This window comes from Kockovaella imperatae, assembly GCF_002102565.1.
Source record: "Kockovaella imperatae strain NRRL Y-17943 chromosome Unknown BD324scaffold_13, whole genome shotgun sequence".
NCBI classification, from domain to species: domain Eukaryota; kingdom Fungi; phylum Basidiomycota; class Tremellomycetes; order Tremellales; family Cuniculitremaceae; genus Kockovaella; species Kockovaella imperatae.
Window position 1 is genome coordinate 430,472 of NW_019028953.1, and position 16,991 is coordinate 447,462.

The following is a 16,991-nucleotide window of genomic DNA, read 5'->3' on the forward strand; positions in this document are numbered from 1 at the left end:
GTTTTAACGCCAACGCCAGTTGAAATACCCATTAAGTGGACTCTCTTCATCCTCACATCGCACGACGCGACTCACGAGCAGGGCATAGACAGCAAGATCAGAGAGCAGGTACTATACGGACCGAGAGGTCCAAAGAGATCCCGGACTGCTTCGACTTCGCCCTCTTGATGTCATCTCGGCATATCTCTACCGAAGAAGACACTCAACCCATGACATGGCCCTGCAACCCTGGTCAGCTTCGAGCTCGACTGTGACCATCGTCACTGCACCAACATAAAATGGACGAGCCCGGAAGACCTTCCACTCCTGATTCTCAGCAGCGGCATGGGGACCATGCGTACATGGGCTCACCCTCGCAAGCACACTCGCTGAATACAGGGACAGCATTTTTGTCCAACTCAGTCTCAAATCAGCAACCGTCCTCTCCAGCGCGATACGCAGCGACCAGTAATGCTTTTGGATTAGCTACCTCCCCAAGTTCATCCATGTCTCCACGGGAATTCAAGTTGAATCTTGGGAGTTCAGATCGATCACCTCCGTCAGCAGGTACGATCGCAGCTCGACGATTACGCCGGCCTAGCCTGTTGGGACTCGCCAAGGCCAACAGCTTGTCAGAGCTGAGATCCGAGTCAGATCGCAAAAATGACCCAGTTTCACCCACCACCATCCTCTCGAATCCTATTCAAGACTCCTCTTCGAGCGACGCACCTGCCGAAGCGAGTTCAATCAGCCCAATCGCGCCTCTTCCTCAAAATCCATCAGCATCTCCATGGAGCAACGCTCCTTTCTTAGCCTCGATCCGAGCACGATCCTCTGCATCACCACTCTCCATTGAAAATCTCACTACCCGTACGCCTGCCCCTGGCCGAGATATGGATCCTCGAGGCTCTACCCGATCGTCTTCGTCCTCTTCCCTCCTGGACGTCGATAGTGCGGATGTCGAGGACAATCGGTCACCTCTTCGTTGGATCCCAAGTCATCTTCAACACAATTCTGCCAGGCGTAGAGGTAAATCTCGAATGGAGATCTCTGAACCAGGCAGTCCACCTCTGGCTAGAGCCATGGACAATCAAGCGTTCCAGGGTCGGCCGCTACCTGCTACACTACTTGCAACTTTGATATCTGAATCATCGCCTCTGGAACATGAAATGCGCTCTGAGGCTCGTTTACAACGCCTTATCGCTTCTCATCCTCGAGCCATGCCATTCACACCTCGCCCATCTCGATCGTCTCGCGGTCGCTTCCCGGAAACAGCAGATGATGACGATGACGACGATGCGATGGGATTCGGGGCACACCCTTGGCGTCTTTCTAGTTTCGCAGGTCGCCGGGTCAGCAGTTCCGATTCCGACTCGGACGATATGCCGATGGAGGATACGGGTCCAGAACCTGTCAACGCTGCGTTCGCAGCCGGAATGGATATGGATAGACCAGGGTCATCTTCGAGCTCTGCCAGTGCATTTGCAGTCTCTGGCAGCTTTGCCAGTCGGTCAGCATCAGGGTCTGGACCAGGTACGAATAATCAACCTACTCCACCGGGGTCAAATGCCCCTTGGGCCAAGTCAACTCGAATGAGTGTGAGCTCCTCGGGAAATGGGATGGTACCGAGTCCGGGTGTGCCAACTGGGTTACCATTCGCGTTTGGTAGCCTTGGTGTTGGGGGAAGTACTCCGCAGGCGAGTCCAACGGTCGAGCGCATCGAGGTGAGTTTGGTATCATGTCCTTCCTTCCCAGAGCTGACTGACTACAGCTGGTCGGCTCACCATCCGCTGTCTCAGTCCCAAGTCCTAGCCTGCTTCAGTATCGCGAGTCCCAAGGCGGTTCGGCCTCAGTTCGACCCGGCAAGCGGAAGGGTGAGACAGAGTGATGTCCAGAGCTGACCCCTCGGCAGTCAACGTCGAAGACCGCTTTGATCCGTACAAACGCCCACGAGCGACGTCACCGGCGCTGACAACGTCGGTGACTGGATTCCCCATGTCTCCCTCCAGATCATCGAATCCAATACCCATACCTCACTCACCTAGTCATGCCCCATTTCAACCTTCCTCTCTCTCCACACCAGGAGGAAATTTCAGCCTGTCAAATCGACAAGGTAGACCGACGCATCCTTACACGCGGCCCATGTCGAGCAGGTCTCGAGCTGCCTCTCCAGCATTATCTATCGGCAGTACATCCGGTATCCTCTCTACCAGTCTTGGTGAACGATCTGGTGGTATGCTAGCCGGGAGACCAAGCTTGTCTCTTGGTCAAGCTTTCATACCTACCGGCTCTGGAGCGCCTCTGACATCCGAGACCGCTGCCTCTCAGGGTCTAGGCAGCCTCGGGCTGCTCAGTCTCGCGAATGAGCGAAGAACATCGGGCGATGACGGTGCCATGGAAGTCGTAAGAGAAGACTCGGAAGGCTCTGAAGGCACGCAGGAAGCAATGGAAGAGGATTGACTGGGCTGCATGCATGTCATGTCATGTCATGTCATGTCATGTCATCTATGACATATATCACCAGTCACAAACGGGGATCGAATCAAGTCGCGTCATACTCCGATGGCAATGAAGCGGGGTGGATCAAGCACCTCTACCCCGTATTAGCGCTGGTCAATGCAATGTGGAACCGGCAGTTCGTGTCCGAGTCTTCCATTTGCCTAGAGAGCTTTGGGACGAATCTCGCCTCCAGAAGAAGATGATGGATCCTTTGACGATATACGAAGATTGGCTCCAGTAGGGCCTATTAAACCGGCGTGTTGAATCTCCGTCGTGTTTTCCCGCAAGATTCAAGCCTGGACCAATTGCTGGTACAAGAGATCTGAAACCATCTTGAGTCGGTCTTCATCGACATCCTCAGTGGCCCATGCAACGCCCAAAAGCAAGTCTTCAAGCTCTGGATCCACATCATCACCATCCTCTGTCAAGGCGAGATAGAGTTTCTCAGCCGTCAGTGATCTGACCTATGGGAGGAGTTAGGCGTGATCGTCCAGAACGCTTACCCTTGGAAATCGGTGGCTCAGCAAGCGGGGAATGATCGTGATCGCTTGCTTTCGTAATTGAGGTCCAGGACGTTTGATGGTCACCATGACACTAAAGTATCAGGTTAGCAGATTGATGGCTCACACGGTCGAGTCAACTCACAGCGACATGACGGCAGTGATGCGGTCAACGGATTTGATGGTCGCGAGTCCCTTGCTTGCAGTGATTAGGATATTGGACACGCTGGACTATGTCAATATCTGCCCTCGAGAAAGCGAGACTTTCATGACTTACGTCGCAGTCAGCTCGGAGGACGAATCGTTCGCATTGAAGACGGTAGTGAGCAGCTTGCCCGCCGCAACGGTGGCAGGAATGAAGATTCTGTTGGAGGTGAAATTTTCCGTCATCTCCCTCTCAATGTCTTGCAAGATGCCTCGAAGAATGCCTTCCCGATCACGATGTGTCTGGAGATACCCATCCAGAATTTGCAGAATTATATCTGCCTACACCGTATGAGTCTTTGCCCACCCACCACTCAGCTCACCGTGGTAGTCATTTGGGACCCAATGCTCTGAAGTAGCCCGAAAACGAAGGAAGATCGATATTTGGTGGCCAATAGAGGCATCGCTGACAAGTACCACTCATCGAGTCTGATGTAACGGAACGATTCATCACTGGACTTCAGCTCTGCCTTCTGTCCGGCACTTACCTCAAGTCGTGCATGGGCAGGTCCCAAACATTAGGAGCGTCCCATTGCCAAGTGTACGCAGCATTTGCGACTCTCAATTTGTGTACAGACCGCCACACTTCCGCACGAACGGGCTCAAGCTTTTCAGCACCTTGCTTCGCGAGGCACGCTATCGTGAGATCGAAAGATTCCTGATCCACAAGATGTAGCGGGTCAGGTAGGCTGCCAACGAAGCTCATTAATTGTCCGAGAGAAGCTATTCCAGCTACTCGAACCCAGGACCCAACATCTCCGCGCTGGTCGGTCGCATAGTCGCTCAAAGCTGAAATACAGGCAGCATGACTTCTCTGGAACAGTTTAAGAGGCGCTGAACAAGGTCAGACGAAAGTAAGGAGCGGAGACTAACTGAGGCGCTGGGAGTCGATTGAAACTTGACAACAGACCCGGGCTAGGGCGGATACAGCTGATCTGCGGGTCTCAACGTCCGCCTGAGATCCAAGATTAGACGAGCGATGAACGACGGACTCTTTGTAGGCTTACCTTCTGACTGGGCTCAAGCTGGCGCAGGAGCCCCTCGAGTGCGGCTGGCAGAGAGCTAGCTGACAGCCTGTACGAAACAGCTCCAAGACACAAGGCAGAGGCTTGGCGCTGAGCTGCAGTGCCAGAAGCCAGCAATGCGAGGAAGCTGGAACCACGGTCAGTTGGGCCAGTCCAATTGCCTGAACCTACGTATGCACTTCATCTGAGACGTCCCTAAGCTCGCTGTATCGTGCGACAAGAGAAGCAGCGGCAAAGTGGCACTCTGGTTCTTTGCGGCGTATGTTCCCGTCCCTGAACTTGAGGTAGATATGCCTGATTGTCGCAGAATCACAGCAATCAGGGGATAGACATCCCTTGATGAGGCTTGCGATGCCCTGGAGAATGTCCGAAGCTTGTGAAGACACTAGAACCGCCGGACGGATCTTAGAAATGGTCGTAACGATCTAGATATCAATGCTGATCTGCTAAAATGACGAACCTCTTCGCGAAGCACGTCGTTTGCGCGAAGCAGTAGACAGATCTGCGCCAAGGCAAATACAGCTCCCCGGACACTGATGGCGTCCAAATGAGATAACACCTCCAGCTGTGCCAATCAGCTAGACATTTCATCGTCGCTCACCTCTCGGCGGATCGATGTGATCAGAGCTCTTGAATCAGACAGCCCAAGCATCTCCCTCAGAGCCTCTGACGCCAGTGTCTGAACAGCAGCATCCCAGTGTCGGATTGTGACTTCGTGTAGGTGGTTGATCATGGCTCTCCGATACACTTCATGCCTGAATGGTTCAGCTGCAGAACGGAACGAAACCCACCTAGCAACCTGCGGAGCGGCGTCACGAAAGGCCATCCGCCTGACGCTGACGGAGTAAAAGTCGGTATGCCTGAGGACTTCTATACCTTCTGGGTACAATGCCTGAACGGATCAGCCACAGTTGTGCTTGACAACCTACCAATCGTCCGACTCCCTCTTGGAAGGCAGCACTAGCAGCACGTCTGACACCAACTTCACGATCAAAGCATGCGACACAAATAAGACGAGTCGCTAGTTCTTCAGCATAAGGCTGGATGGCAGCTGGTGTACAAGCTCTGGACAGTGACCAGACCAGATAAGCCGCTGCATCTCGAACATTCGCTCCAACAGAGTGACCAGCTTTTCGCAAATCAAACATTAAGGCCTATATCATGAGCTAGGGAGAATATCATGACTCACCTTGAGAGCCCACTGAACTACCTGCTGGACAGCTTGAACACGGATCAGCGCCCTTCGCGCCATCTCAGCAATCGCAAGACAGCATCCATGCCATCTCGCCTCCCCTCGTGTTAATTCGAGTCCTCCCAGCCCCATCGTACCCTCTGTAGCATCTGTGCCGCCTGGATCGACAACCACTCCGTACGCAGTCTCCACGACTGGCTCCTCGTCTGTACCCGAAAAGCATTGGATCGTGGCGTCCACCATCTGCTGTCCTAGCGAGTCTGGCAACAGAGCGGTCATACGGGCGAGGTACTTGGCGCTCGAGTACCGGACTATTGTGTCCTGGCGTGTGAGCGATGCACTCTCTACACTCCCACCTTGTCACTTAATGACCCCAGCAGATCGCCAAGCTGGTCCTCCAGGCCATCAAGGAGACTTCTCCCACCATCTTTCTGGTTAGACAGGACAGCCAGCCACCATCTTCCTTTGGCCTTGACGGCCAGTTTACGGACAAGACCACTACTCGCTGCCGTCCTGCTGCCCCGTAGATGCGGCAAGAGGATAGAGTCCGTGAACAGTTGTATGTCTGTGAGATGTTGATGAGGTACAGATGCCGGCAGTACAGCCAAGAATTCCAACAGAGATGCCACAAAGTTGGCTTCCGATTCCCGTTCACCTTCTTCAAGCTCCTTTCCTGCCCAGCTTAGGAAGCCAGAAAGCCCGATGACTCCGTCCGATCGAGCGAACAAGCGAGCGAGCGCAAGGGCGGCGTAAGAGCCTTCTTTGCCAGGTCGATGCAGAAGAGGTAAAGTGAGCAGGGTGATGTCACGAGCCGTATCCGAGACAGTGTTCGAGAACAATACTTTGAACGCGCTGAGATCGACCTGTGTTGCGCCAGGAAGAGGAGCCGAAGACTCGCCGAGTGCCGACAAGTCGAAAGGAACGGTGAGGAGCAAGGAGAGCCACAGTAAGATGACGGCACGTAGTTCCCATACGTCTTCGCCAGATACGAGTGGGTGCTGGAGGGATGGTGGTGATGATGAGCTGCTGGGAACGGAGGAAGGGGATAAGATTTGCACGAGAGCTGGAAGCAGCGTTATCGTTGAAGGAAAATATGGCACTAGGGAAAGGTCAGATTTCAGTCAGACAGGAGATAGTCACCAATGCTTTTCCATCCCCTGACTTTGATTATCCAGTTGACCACCTTGCCAAGCCGGCCAAGTCTCTTTCTTGAGAGAGTGCCAGGTTGCTCTTTAGTCAAGATCGTCACGGCAGACGCCAGAGCATTCATGAGGGGTGGCACGATCTCGCCAAGGGAGGGATCCAGCAGGCCAGGTTGAGGAAGATAGTAGTCCAGCTGAATTCATGGTCAGCCGCGGAATTTTCGCTCTACAAGTACTGACAATGGAACTAAGAGCTTCGACTAGCTTGATCTCCTCTGCATCCTGAGCTGCACTCGGGTCGATGTCGAGCTGTCTGGCAAGCAGTTCGGACAGCAGCTTGAGAAACTCCTCCCGATGGGCAAAATGACTATACGTCGGGTCATCCTCGAGCGTTGACTCAGCAGACATGTTCAAATGGTATGAAGCCAGGTGTATCTGACATTCTTCTCCGAACGAATGAGAACCTCAACGCGAACATGAAACAGCGGTGTACTCCGCTTTGGGCTCTGCGAATTAATCAAAATCCATATATATGTGGAGAGAGTTGCCCAATTCTCGTCTTCACATGAGACTGTGATGGTGTAGTGGTAACATAGAAGTCGGAAGCTGCCAAGCTGAACAGGCTTGCTGACGAAAAAGCAAAGTAAGCTAGGCGTAACAAGAGGCGAATCCCGGTCCCTGTAAAATACACCCCTTTGTGTTCAATGGCAGGATATAGGAATCCGCCACATTCACACGCCGACTATGGTCAGCAAAGTCTGAAGAAATGAGCCCAGATACCCTCAGCTACAGACACCAGACTTCTTACCATGGCGACTGGCTGTTTACCAAAGTCAGAAGTAGCTTCTCTGCCCTAAGTGCAGCTATTCTTCGATCGGGCCAATTGCCTAACCCCAAAGAGAGCCATTGATAGGAAACTTCAGACAAGGCTCGTGATCCCCACTTGCCATGTATGTGAAATAGACGTAGACAAAGCAAACGATCACCACATCTTCGTCACTTGCCCAGCTGCAGCGCGCTTTCTAGAAGCGATGCGTGAGGAGGGAAGAAAATTAGTCAACAAAGAGCTCGAGGATAGAGAGCCCGCTGAGGTGAAACGGCACATTGCTGTCATTGTAGCCATGTTCGATGACCAACCAATGTGGAGCAGAGGGAAATCAGCATATCACTTTGCAGTACTACCACGCAAATTCCGATAGGATGAGGCCAATCGATCACTTTCCAATGCCCTGGCCGCCCTCACAGCAAGAACAGCAGCTCGGATCTGGCAAAAAGCCTTGGGTTCAAGCGATACTTGACCTTAGAAGAGGACGAGCAGGACCAAAAAGTTGATTACGTCACCCGGGAATCGAACCCGGTGCGAGTGTATTCGTCAATAATTCTGGGAAACACTCATGTTACCAGTACACCAGCGACGTTCAAACAAGCCCAAGTGCTTTGCTTGTATATATACACAGTTGTTCTGGCTGATTCCGACCCCGTTTTCTCCCTGGTATCTCTCTCGCATCACCTCTTCACTTCTCCCTTTCCCTGTCCTTTCCGAGACTTCGGTCTCACGCAGATGCAAGTCTGTAGCGACGCCCCACACTATACTGGCAGACTTATTGACCCGTGTTCGGTAACAGGCTGCTGGGAGTGGCGGCCCCTGGGACGTGCGGGGGTCTATGGTAAAGTCGCATGCCATCACCCTCTCCTACGTCCCGTCATTTTTGATGGCTACGGTGTCGTAGACTCTAATTTGCTTCCAGGACTACCTCGAACGACTTTGAGCTTGTACGATGGACACGCAGCTCCTCCCCCGGCGGCCTCTGAAAGTGTCCTACTCAAGCCCGCCACTCAAATAGTCGCCTGAAGATCAGAGCTCCTGCTTGGCTCTTCTCACGAAGTAATGTATCGCGCTTACTTGCTCGATCATATCTATTGTACTCTAAACGCATGATCAGACTCCCCTACTGAATTTTGTCTCGGAATCTCCTCCACTGTGTGCGTGTTATAGTGCGATACGGTCCCCCAGCCTAGACTGCTCTACAACCAACTTGGCAGATTGTTTGACGTGATCCGAGATGATCCAAGAAAAGCCTAGACCCCAGAACAGTTCTGCCGATATGAGCGCCGACATGAGAAGGTGACTGACCAAGATCTCCCCTTCGGTCGCCTCCACTAATCCCCTTGGATTGCAAGATGCCGTCAAAGCTGGTCGGTGGATGACTAGATCCGGGTTTATCAGTGATCCCGATTACGAGGCAGGAAACCAGGCTCACTCTTCCCAAACCACCAAAGGAGCGGAACTGTCCCTAGGTCAGCTTCTCGTTCTCTGACACGTAGATCAAGCCTTGCCTCTCGGGACAGCGAGGATCCTTCTCTAGCCACTCATCGCCAAAAGCCCCATAGAATCCTAGTCTAAGATCTGTACCCCCTTCTATTGCCCAATCGACCACCTCTTGGAGCGGGCCGCCTTTGTGGCGTAATCCCAGTTCGAGAGCTAAAGTATTGGGTTCGGCTGCCCAGAGCTAGAATGAAACGGTCAGGGACGGCCTCAGATTGAGAGAGTGTCTCACTTTGACTAGATCAAGCACTGCAACGTCTCATCAGTGTCCCTGCACCAAATCATCGTCTTGCAAACTCACTCTGTAGGCCCGCAGGCACTGGTGATGCGATATCAAAGACTGGTATCCACGTGATCACGTCACCACGGGCGGCAGCCTAAGGCTGTGGTCAGCGAAACAGAGTGGCCCATACCTTAGAATGACTTACCCGCCCAAGCCACTGCTCTTCACGGAGGCTTTGAGGAGTAGGGCAGAATGTGATGTCTGGCTTGAATATGCACCAAGCTGACCTGGCGGGTCAGAAACCAATCTGCTGGACCCACGCCGATCGACTTGCCAAGTGCAGACTGCCCATTTCTGTCAACGAAGCGTCTGATCACCTCGTATGCTGGTTCCATCACGTCTTTTAATTTTCTTGCTGGTAAGCTTGAGGCAGAGCCGCCGGACCCACATGTCAAGCAGGACCATGACCTGAATACCTGAGTCGATGATGTCTCTCACCCTGGACTAGGTCAGTCTATCTCGATCAGAAAACACTTACATTGACTCCAGTGTCATGATTGGGACAGAAGTCAGATCACCTAGGTGATCCTTAAGTCTCAGATGCTCTGCTGCTCCATGCCAAGGTATGGAGGAAGCGAGGGGATTGTAGCCCTGGCCTGTAAGCGGGTCATAAATGTCTGAAGATTGAGTCAATGATCATCCTCAGGATCTCGAGCTTACCTTTCCGGCCATGGACCTCTCCGATGTTGGTCACTCGTCCCAGACCATCATCGTGAAGACAGACTGTATCAAGCGGTCACTTTCCTGCTGCATTGCAAATTTCATACCTGGAACTCCATCTGCAGTGAGGCGGATGTCGATTTCGACGGACATGGCCCCCATACCTGCAGCTTTGAGGATGGCGGGAAATGTCTTCCCAGCTCGTGAGTGAAAAGCAGGTTGTCCTTGCTTACATTCTCCACCACTCCCCTCTCAGTGAATCCGCGGTGAGCCGAAACGAATATGGTATCATCATCCTCGTGAGCTGTCTTGAAGTATTGTCTAATCTGCGCCACATTCGGCCGATCAGTGTTGGGATAGACCTCTGGCCGCTTCCTAGTGCTCGTCTGAGCACTGGCGGCCTTCAGATCCATGTCATCTGAATGTCGTGAGCCTCTCACACCCTTCACTGCAGGCTCAGGTACGCGCAGGGCTGTACAGATGGCCATTGTGATTGTTTGAAAAGAGCAAATGGGGACCGAAGTTACAAATTGGACAGCTTTGTATGGTTCAGAAGTACAGTCGGAAGTTGGTTCGATGATTCGAACTTGCATTTGATGCAAATCACATTGCAGATGCTACCAGAAGACCAGCTTTAGTCCAAGGATCGACCTTGATTTAACCATGGTAACCCCGAGCAACCGGGCGAGAACCGGCGGATCTTCGGACTTGGGGAAACGTGCATCAAAATTGTAACGCTGTTCTTTGCATCTGCCGAGGTTCGCGATGATCCTCTTCGACTTTCAGCTGCAGCGGTCCCCTATGGCTTTCTCAGGATGAGCAGCCAGCTTGCGTGAAAGTGTCAAACAGCTGTTGTGCATCATGACAAAAGCCTGTGATGCTTGTTACATTCGGCGGACAAAGGTTTGACCGGGTTGTCTTTCACGTTGTTGAAACCATTCTCAGTGCTCTGGCAGCCAACCATGTCGATGCTGTACTATTAGCGATCTGAATTGCACATACGAGCGACGTCATAAGAAGCGTGGCCCTCAGGGCAAGTGAGTCGCTGCTTCAACTGTATCATCAGTAGCTGATCCTTGCCGCCCACGGAAATGTTGCTCAAATTAGGGCTACACTTGGCTCGGGAGCCAGCTCTTCGCCGTCCACATCACCCTCAAACTCCACGGAGCCGTCGAGGCTGCTCCAGCAAGCTGCTTCTTCCGAGCAGCCGAGCTTGCTAGATTGGAACGAGGATACCTTCTTATTCGAGCCGGCCACAGCTTTGGTATCTGACATATTCACTGTTCTCCCAGGTGGGGAAGGCCTGGACGGTGGCCTGTTTCAAATTGAGCCTCATCATCCTCCGATCCCCTCTTTCGCCTCCTCTACCTCGTTATCAGATCCTTCCATCATCCAGCCGCAACATGCCGGGGCTTCCCAGCTGCTTCTGCTCGAGGACTACCTATCAAATGCTCTGCAGCGGTTCTTGATCCACATCTTTCCCCTCTACCCAGTCATCGACGCCGAAGAGGTTCAAAAGCGATTCGTCGATCAAGTCCACCTACATGATAAGCAGTTTGCTGCTCTCGTCTTGTCCATAAGTGCTTTGGCGGCCCTTCTACCCGCTGCAGACATGGCAAAGACTTTGGCTGCTAGGAACAAGGCCAATTCTCTGGTCGACATGGCCATTGGACTTCACAATACGGCCGATTTGGGGGACCGACCGACTCTGGATTGCATCACCACCAGCATGATGTTGTCATCATCAGCACTGATTCTCAAGGGTCCAACTGTGGCATACATAAGACACCGCGAAGCTATCAGCCTTGCCGAAGTCCTCAACCTCACTGAACCTCAGGCGTACGAGAATTTCGATGAACCGAATAAGGAGCGAGCGTTGCGGATCTATTGGGCTCTAGCTATAGCCGAGCGGTGAGCTAACCTCTTTTCCTATAGCTGAAAAGCGTCAGATCGAACTCTCTGATCATGTCCCGCCCAATCACCTTCAGGTCGGCGTTGACCTGCCTTCCCTTGGGTTTTCCCATCCAATCCGGGCTGTCGCTCGCGCTTCGGCCTACGGCTCGGCTTTATGAGCTCATGGAACCGTCACTCATCGACTGTATCATTGGAAAATGCTATCCACAGACATGTGGACTCAGTACACAGCTTGCTCTTAGTGCGCATCGTAGTCTCGCGGACGTCAGTGTAGAAGGTTGCGTCTCCGAAGTCCAAGTAGCAGATACGCTGCTCAGTGCCCAGTGGATGCACGTCAAAATCTGGCAAGCTTGCGTGACACACTCACTGCTCAACTTCAGGGCGTCACAGCCCGAATTGCGGATAGAGTACCCAATCGATTGTCTATCAGCAACCGTGGCTGCCACGCAGAAAATTTCGAGGCGGGCTATCTGCGGCAATGGCCATGTGATGGTGAGTCAAGAGTCGGTGCTTTCAGACACTGACGGGTGTCTAGGGATTGAAGCTCAAAGTCATTGCGGAGGCAGCTGAAGCCACCTTAAAGCTGCCAGAACCACCGAAGCTATCGGCTCAATTCTCGTCTGTGGACATGGTGGAGCGATCCATCTTGACGCTTAAATGCCTGGCGACAGAAGTTGCATCGCTGCAGTGGTTTCGATGGCATGAGTCTTCCGCAATTCCCTCTTGAGATCTCCCTTGTTTGGTAACCGTTGTAGAGAAGCCCAATCATGCACGTTGTCATCAGATCAATCACAGTCCCATCTTCGGTACATATCCTCCGCGCGCGAGGGCCACAAGCATCACCTAGTGTTCCTCCTCCGCCTCGATAACGGTAGTCGCAAACTTCCTGGCGGGAACTTTACGTTCAAAAAGAATGTCAAGCTCTCGGTAGGACCTTCCTTTGCACTCGGGAAGTCGGAAGTAGGCCCAGATGAGTGACAAAAGGCAGGAGCCAAACTTTGTTTCAAAGTTGTCAGTAACACTAGAGTGACTCTGGAGGCAATCGATTCTCACCCAGAAGAAGCCTTGGAAGGTTTATCAGGTAAAGAGTAGCTTCAGAGGTCATGCCAAACTCACCTGCCTTCCCTTTCCAATTCCATGCAGTAGGGTTCTGCTGGCTAAAATATCCGTCGGTTAATCCGGATGCATATCCAGGCGATTGCTTCACTCACTAGGTATTCAGGATGCCAGCTGCAATTCCAATGACGTTGTATGTGTTCCGTCCGAGACCGACCGTCTTGGCTCGAAGTCTGGTAGAAGAGGTCTCACCGACGATCGCGTAGGCCACGGGCTGTTGAAAATGAGTTTGGCGGCCCCTTCACAAGCTTACGGTAAGAGTCAGGTCCCATACGAAGACCCAGACCACGATCAAGGCAGATTCAGCCCATCTATGACTCATCAGGGGATGATCTAGTGGCGATAGACATACCTGAATCCTTCGTGTCGCTGTCCTGGGATCGAAAGAATTCCAACGAGGAGTAATCTGATTTTAGTTAGCTTGTCCATTATTCACCAGCATTCACAAGGCGTACTCACATGCAGCACAAGATCGTCATGCCTGAGAGGATGATCTTCCTTCGTCCGACATACTTCGTGTGACATCAGAGAGCATCCAGGCAGTGCCGATCTTACTCACAGTCAGAACAAACCAGGCAAGGATGCATGAAATGAACGAGACTCCACGCATCCCTAGATCCATCTTAACGGCCTGAAACGTCGTTAAGCCAGTTTGCTCGAAAAAGTATGATGCGTGGTTGGCGAAAGCGGATCCGGTGAGGATCTGGCAAGCCCAGGTAACGCATACAATCTCTGTTCGACGAAGATCAACGCCCTTGAAGCAGTCCTGAAATGTGAATGTCAGCGATTTTAGGAATGCCACACTCGTTTCGAGAGCATTTTTTTTTTTCAGGTGAGAATTCATTCTTGTTTCAGGTTTTCACTTTTTTTGGGAAGAAAACCGACGACTCACAAGATAGCTGACACCCTCATGAACCTGAATCTCATGATCGTTCGTTCGGACCATCATAGCGACGATCTGCGATGGTTGAACGTTCTCCAATCTCGATGCTAGACGAGCAACAGATCGTTCAGCTTCTTCCAATCGACCGCGGCGGACAAGGAACCAGGGACTCTCAGGTGCCAGCGTGACCAAGATGAAAATCGGGATTGGCCAGATCCATTGTAGAGCAAAGGGAAGTCTGTACGCCCACTGGTCTGTCCTTGCTTTGACTCCATTAATGACGCCCGAGGCGATCAATTGGCCAATGACCTGGAGTAAATCGAAAAATCAGATGTAGCAAGCGTGAAAACGATACGACATACCCAACAGAGGTTCACATAGCTGGTCAGGGAACTTGAGCACAAGGGAATACGCAGCTGCAGACTCACGTTGTGAGATACGCCCTCAGAGGAACAGGGGTGACCTCGCTGGCGTATGAGACTGCGGACTGTTCCATGTCAGGCACGACCTCTATTATGAGTGCCTACCGAAGCAAAAGCTCCCCAAGGCATCCCACAGAGAATCTGAGAAGTAATGAGAAGACTGCCACTTTGCCCCTCACTCACCTCCCCTACGAACAAAACCTTGATATTAGGAGCAAAAAAGACGACAAAGATGAATCCGATCAAGGACAGGAGACAAGCCTGGATGGTCCTCCGGTACCCGTACCGGTCTTGGAACCACGAAGCCACGAAAATGCCCACAAAGTTGCCGATCGGTGCTCCGTAGCCCACAGCAGATTGCCACTGGGGTTCCAGCTGATATTTGCCAGGATGGATCTCGTGTCCGAATTTCTCTCTGAAAACGGGCAAAGCAGTCAAGTTGCCGAGGACTACGACGCAACTCAACCTCGAGGCTCATAGGATCCTCGCCTCGTCACTCACGAACAGTGTCGTATCCTTCCATGATGAGACACGCGGAGATGGCCCATGACCAAAAAATTGCTTGAGGATAGGCTCGAAACGCATCCCGCAGTGGCATACGCTTTTCCGCTTGTTCGGCGTAAATTGCGTCAGTGAGATCTGCATCATCAAAGTGCTTGGGAGGTGAGAGCTCAATGTCTGTGACAGCAGCCGTGAGCAGCTGGCTTTGTGAAGCGGTAAAGGACCATACCTGAATGCTTTTCATCGATCGGTATCTCGGCTTGCTCGGCTTGGTTATCGCTGGTCATGTTGTACCGCAGATTGTGGGTGTCGGTGTATGGAAAGGTGTGGAGAGCGCAAATGGTGATGACTTGATAAGGATGTGGACCAGCAGGTCTCTCTTCCAGATTATTTGTACTCTGTCCGAAACGATCGACAAAAGAAGCACAAAGCAAACGTGCATACCGATGTTCATCGTGAAAGGTCCCGACAAACGGATCACGGCCAAGTCCGGGAATTCCATGGTTAAACCTCGGGTTTGAGGCGCATGGAACTAAGCTGAGCCAGAATAGGAGAAAAGCGCACTTCAGCTACTTCAGGTGGTTTCTGGATCTTTGGACATAGCGAATCAACTGCATCTTCATTCCGGTTTAAACGTGGTCTGGAGCAGGCAGCTGCGCGCTCGAACGGAAAATGGTTGATTTATTTTCAGGGAAATCCTCGGCGAAAGGGGTGTTGATCCTTTAAAACAAAACGTTTGATTCATCTCCTGCGGTCACGTTTGTGTCTGCTTCCTGGGCCAGTGGAATCGAAAGGACTGAGCATACTGGTGCTGCTCTCTCAAAATGCTTCAATATCTCTATATCTGTCGACATGGCTACAGGTTCGTGACAGCGTCAGCAACCCTTCTTTGGGCACTGAAATTCAATAGAGACAACTTTGATGTGGCACATCAGGATCAAGACCACATCGGTGGCTATGGTGATCCTCCGGTAAGTGAATTCCATCAGAGCCGATCGAATCATAGCTGAACATCCCGCCAAGTTGACGCTGCATGGCTTAGAGCAAGCCCAAGAACTTGCTAGCTTTCTCTCCGACGATAATCATCTCTCATCGTACCCGATCCCTGAGCGAATCTTCTCGAGCCCATTTTACCGTTGTGTACAGACGTCGGTGCCACTTTTGAGCCGCCTACGGCAGAGAAAGCCAGTGACCGCTGGGCTGTCTTTAGAAAACGGAGTGCAAGAATGGTGAGCTTTCTGACTCCTCGCGGCTCAAGCAGTAAAAGGTTGCTCTGTGGCACAGAGCCGATCCCAGAACCAGCTTCTGCAACCATGCTTGCTGCTCATCTGGGTCCGGATGTCATAGACCTCTCTTATGAGACTACTGTGTACCCGTCATCGCGAGGTGAATCGGAATCGGATCTAAAGGCTAGACTGGGAGCCTTCCTAAATGCTTGGATACCGAAGATCGATGCGGCAGGTATAAAGTCAGCCGTGATTGTCAGTCACGCAGCAGCTGTCATCGTCCTTGGTAGATTAGTGAGCCACCATAGAGCCTGTCCCAGACTCCCCGGCTGAATTCTGATTCAAGCTTTCCGGTGACTCAGATTTGCACGTCCCTACAGGATGCGCATCGACATCCCTCTATCGCCGAACCGAATTAACGACTGCTCAATCTCGCAGGAGTCTAAGTCAGGCGGCTACCCAAGAAAGCAGCGTAGCGATATCTCAATGGGTGCCCGTATGGCTAGGGAGGACAGACTATCTGGGCCGAGGATCTGAGCGAGAATGGCAATTCGGTGATCCCCATGTCTAACTATACGGGCGAACTCGATGAACCTGCCTCTGACAACCTGATTGAGGCAGCGGCTGTTGTGCCACTTCTTGCCATTACACTAGGCAGAACACTAGAAACTATCCTTTCTGATCGGCATTTCTGAGTTTCAATCGAAGCATGGCATGGGTTGGTCGTGCAAATAGTGCAGAGGCTCGGAGCTCAGAATTCCACCTCTCGTTTCTCGCCCGGACCAGTTATATAACACACCATACAATGATATCCGCAGTTGGTGCAGCAGCCGCCCTTGCCAATTTCGCAGCCTCTACCTCATTCCTCAGCGGGTGTAGTGGTTCCAAAGGGGCCACATCTGGCACAGGGGCAAACAACGAGTCCATCACCTCTTGCGTTACCGAACCAGTGGATATCGACTATGCTGGAGACGTCGCAAGAGCTCGACGTCGCCCACTTGTTACTATACGCACTCACAGCTCAGAGGGAAGCCGCGACGGGCAGATACACATGGACATGGCATCAACTCCTGACGACGCCCACATCGAGAGACCGGGCTCCGCGTCCAGCGAGCATTC

At 52.3% G+C, this 16,991-nt stretch overlaps 6 protein-coding genes and 1 non-coding gene across 7 annotated transcripts; 3 read left to right on the plus strand and 4 right to left on the minus strand.

The window, feature by feature from the left end:
• Position 1: 1 nt before the first annotated feature.
• On the plus strand, positions 2-2,748 carry BD324DRAFT_134540 (hypothetical protein). The gene is made up of 3 exons (XM_022012000.1): positions 2-1,703; positions 1,751-1,853; positions 1,892-2,748. The coding sequence occupies exons 1-3, from the start codon at positions 279-281 to the stop codon at positions 2,437-2,439; spliced, it is 2,076 nt and encodes a 691-aa protein (XP_021869040.1). The 5' UTR covers positions 2-278; the 3' UTR covers positions 2,440-2,748.
• BD324DRAFT_134558 (armadillo-type protein) lies at positions 2,725-7,309 on the minus strand. The gene is made up of 17 exons (XM_022012001.1): positions 6,782-7,309; positions 6,540-6,735; positions 5,756-6,498; positions 5,397-5,720; positions 5,137-5,361; positions 4,999-5,099; positions 4,809-4,962; positions 4,668-4,772; positions 4,379-4,632; positions 4,190-4,334; positions 4,056-4,137; positions 3,671-4,016; positions 3,506-3,635; positions 3,256-3,464; positions 3,124-3,204; positions 2,982-3,072; positions 2,725-2,942 (listed from the first exon to the last, which is right to left on the minus strand). The coding sequence occupies exons 1-17, from the start codon at positions 6,947-6,949 to the stop codon at positions 2,769-2,771; spliced, it is 3,528 nt and encodes a 1,175-aa protein (XP_021869041.1). The 5' UTR covers positions 6,950-7,309; the 3' UTR covers positions 2,725-2,768.
• A 565-nt stretch (positions 7,310-7,874) lies between these two features.
• Positions 7,875-7,959, minus strand: BD324DRAFT_t29. The gene has a single exon. It is a non-coding gene; the product is annotated as a tRNA-Gly (tRNA).
• Positions 7,960-8,462: 503 nt separating this feature from the next.
• On the minus strand, positions 8,463-10,865 carry BD324DRAFT_134822 (PLC-like phosphodiesterase). The gene is made up of 13 exons (XM_022012003.1): positions 10,044-10,865; positions 9,918-10,002; positions 9,811-9,873; positions 9,629-9,767; positions 9,539-9,589; positions 9,425-9,501; positions 9,296-9,372; positions 9,169-9,244; positions 9,100-9,116; positions 8,879-9,051; positions 8,803-8,829; positions 8,676-8,749; positions 8,463-8,638 (listed from the first exon to the last, which is right to left on the minus strand). The coding sequence occupies exons 1-13, from the start codon at positions 10,401-10,403 to the stop codon at positions 8,532-8,534; spliced, it is 1,326 nt and encodes a 441-aa protein (XP_021869042.1). The 5' UTR covers positions 10,404-10,865; the 3' UTR covers positions 8,463-8,531.
• On the plus strand, positions 10,545-12,504 carry BD324DRAFT_635076 (hypothetical protein). The gene is made up of 5 exons (XM_022016780.1): positions 10,545-10,713; positions 10,756-10,847; positions 10,900-11,721; positions 11,760-12,216; positions 12,260-12,504. The coding sequence occupies exons 1-5, from the start codon at positions 10,672-10,674 to the stop codon at positions 12,449-12,451; spliced, it is 1,605 nt and encodes a 534-aa protein (XP_021869043.1). The 5' UTR covers positions 10,545-10,671; the 3' UTR covers positions 12,452-12,504.
• BD324DRAFT_635078 (alpha-glucoside:hydrogen symporter) lies at positions 12,505-15,086 on the minus strand. The gene is made up of 15 exons (XM_022016781.1): positions 14,876-15,086; positions 14,647-14,823; positions 14,329-14,594; positions 14,251-14,286; positions 14,152-14,210; positions 14,086-14,104; positions 13,733-14,032; positions 13,400-13,606; positions 13,300-13,352; positions 13,193-13,246; positions 13,094-13,151; positions 12,936-13,054; positions 12,841-12,881; positions 12,778-12,788; positions 12,505-12,720 (listed from the first exon to the last, which is right to left on the minus strand). Exons 1-15 carry the CDS (start codon positions 14,931-14,933, stop codon positions 12,568-12,570), a joined length of 1,611 nt encoding a protein of 536 aa, XP_021869044.1. The 5' UTR covers positions 14,934-15,086; the 3' UTR covers positions 12,505-12,567.
• Positions 15,087-15,256: 170 nt separating this feature from the next.
• On the plus strand, positions 15,257-16,477 carry BD324DRAFT_635081 (histidine phosphatase superfamily). Its single transcript, XM_022016782.1, has 5 exons — positions 15,257-15,508; positions 15,557-15,617; positions 15,670-15,875; positions 15,914-16,166; positions 16,219-16,477. Exons 1-5 carry the CDS (start codon positions 15,471-15,473, stop codon positions 16,441-16,443), a joined length of 783 nt encoding a protein of 260 aa, XP_021869045.1. The 5' UTR covers positions 15,257-15,470; the 3' UTR covers positions 16,444-16,477.
• Positions 16,478-16,991: the final 514 nt, after the last annotated feature.

Bases quoted from the DNA above. Each gene is read 5' to 3' on its own strand.
- BD324DRAFT_635078 (XM_022016781.1), bottom strand. From the start codon at position 14,933: ATGACCAGCGATAACCAAGCCGAGCAAGCCGAGATACCGATCGATGAA. The intron at 14,824-14,875 runs GTATGGTCCTTT...CTGCTGTCACAG, and splicing joins GATCGATGAAAAGCATTCAG to ACATTGAGCTCTCACCTCCC. The intron at 13,607-13,732 runs GTGAGTCGTCGG...TTCACATTTCAG, and splicing joins ATGAGGGTGTCAGCTATCTT to GACTGCTTCAAGGGCGTTGA.
- BD324DRAFT_635081 (XM_022016782.1), top strand. From the start codon at position 15,471: ATGCTTCAATATCTCTATATCTGTCGACATGGCTACAG. The intron at 15,618-15,669 runs GTAAGTGAATTC...CATCCCGCCAAG, and splicing joins GTGGCTATGGTGATCCTCCG to TTGACGCTGCATGGCTTAGA. The intron at 16,167-16,218 runs GTGAGCCACCAT...TTCTGATTCAAG, and splicing joins TCATCGTCCTTGGTAGATTA to CTTTCCGGTGACTCAGATTT.
- BD324DRAFT_635076 (XM_022016780.1), top strand. From the start codon at position 10,672: ATGACAAAAGCCTGTGATGCTTGTTACATTCGGCGGACAAAG. The intron at 10,714-10,755 runs GTTTGACCGGGT...AACCATTCTCAG, and splicing joins GTTACATTCGGCGGACAAAG to TGCTCTGGCAGCCAACCATG. The intron at 10,848-10,899 runs GTGAGTCGCTGC...TGCCGCCCACGG, and splicing joins AAGCGTGGCCCTCAGGGCAA to AAATGTTGCTCAAATTAGGG.
- BD324DRAFT_134540 (XM_022012000.1), top strand. From the start codon at position 279: ATGGACGAGCCCGGAAGACCTTCCACTCCTGATTCTCAGCAGCGGCAT. The intron at 1,704-1,750 runs GTGAGTTTGGTA...GACTGACTACAG, and splicing joins CAACGGTCGAGCGCATCGAG to CTGGTCGGCTCACCATCCGC. The intron at 1,854-1,891 runs GTGAGACAGAGT...ACCCCTCGGCAG, and splicing joins TCGACCCGGCAAGCGGAAGG to TCAACGTCGAAGACCGCTTT.
- BD324DRAFT_134558 (XM_022012001.1), bottom strand. From the start codon at position 6,949: ATGTCTGCTGAGTCAACGCTCGAGGATGACCCGACGTATAGTCATTTT. The intron at 5,362-5,396 runs GTGAGTCATGAT...CTCATGATATAG, and splicing joins TAGTTCAGTGGGCTCTCAAG to GCCTTAATGTTTGATTTGCG. The intron at 3,073-3,123 runs GTGAGTTGACTC...CTGATACTTTAG, and splicing joins ATCACTGCCGTCATGTCGCT to TGTCATGGTGACCATCAAAC.
- BD324DRAFT_134822 (XM_022012003.1), bottom strand. From the start codon at position 10,403: ATGCAAGTTCGAATCATCGAACCAACTTCCGACTGTACTTCTGAACCA. The intron at 9,502-9,538 runs GTGGGTCCGGCG...CTTACCAGCAAG, and splicing joins GTCATGGTCCTGCTTGACAT to AAAATTAAAAGACGTGATGG. The intron at 8,639-8,675 runs GTCAGTCACCTT...TCATATCGGCAG, and splicing joins CGACCGAAGGGGAGATCTTG to AACTGTTCTGGGGTCTAGGC.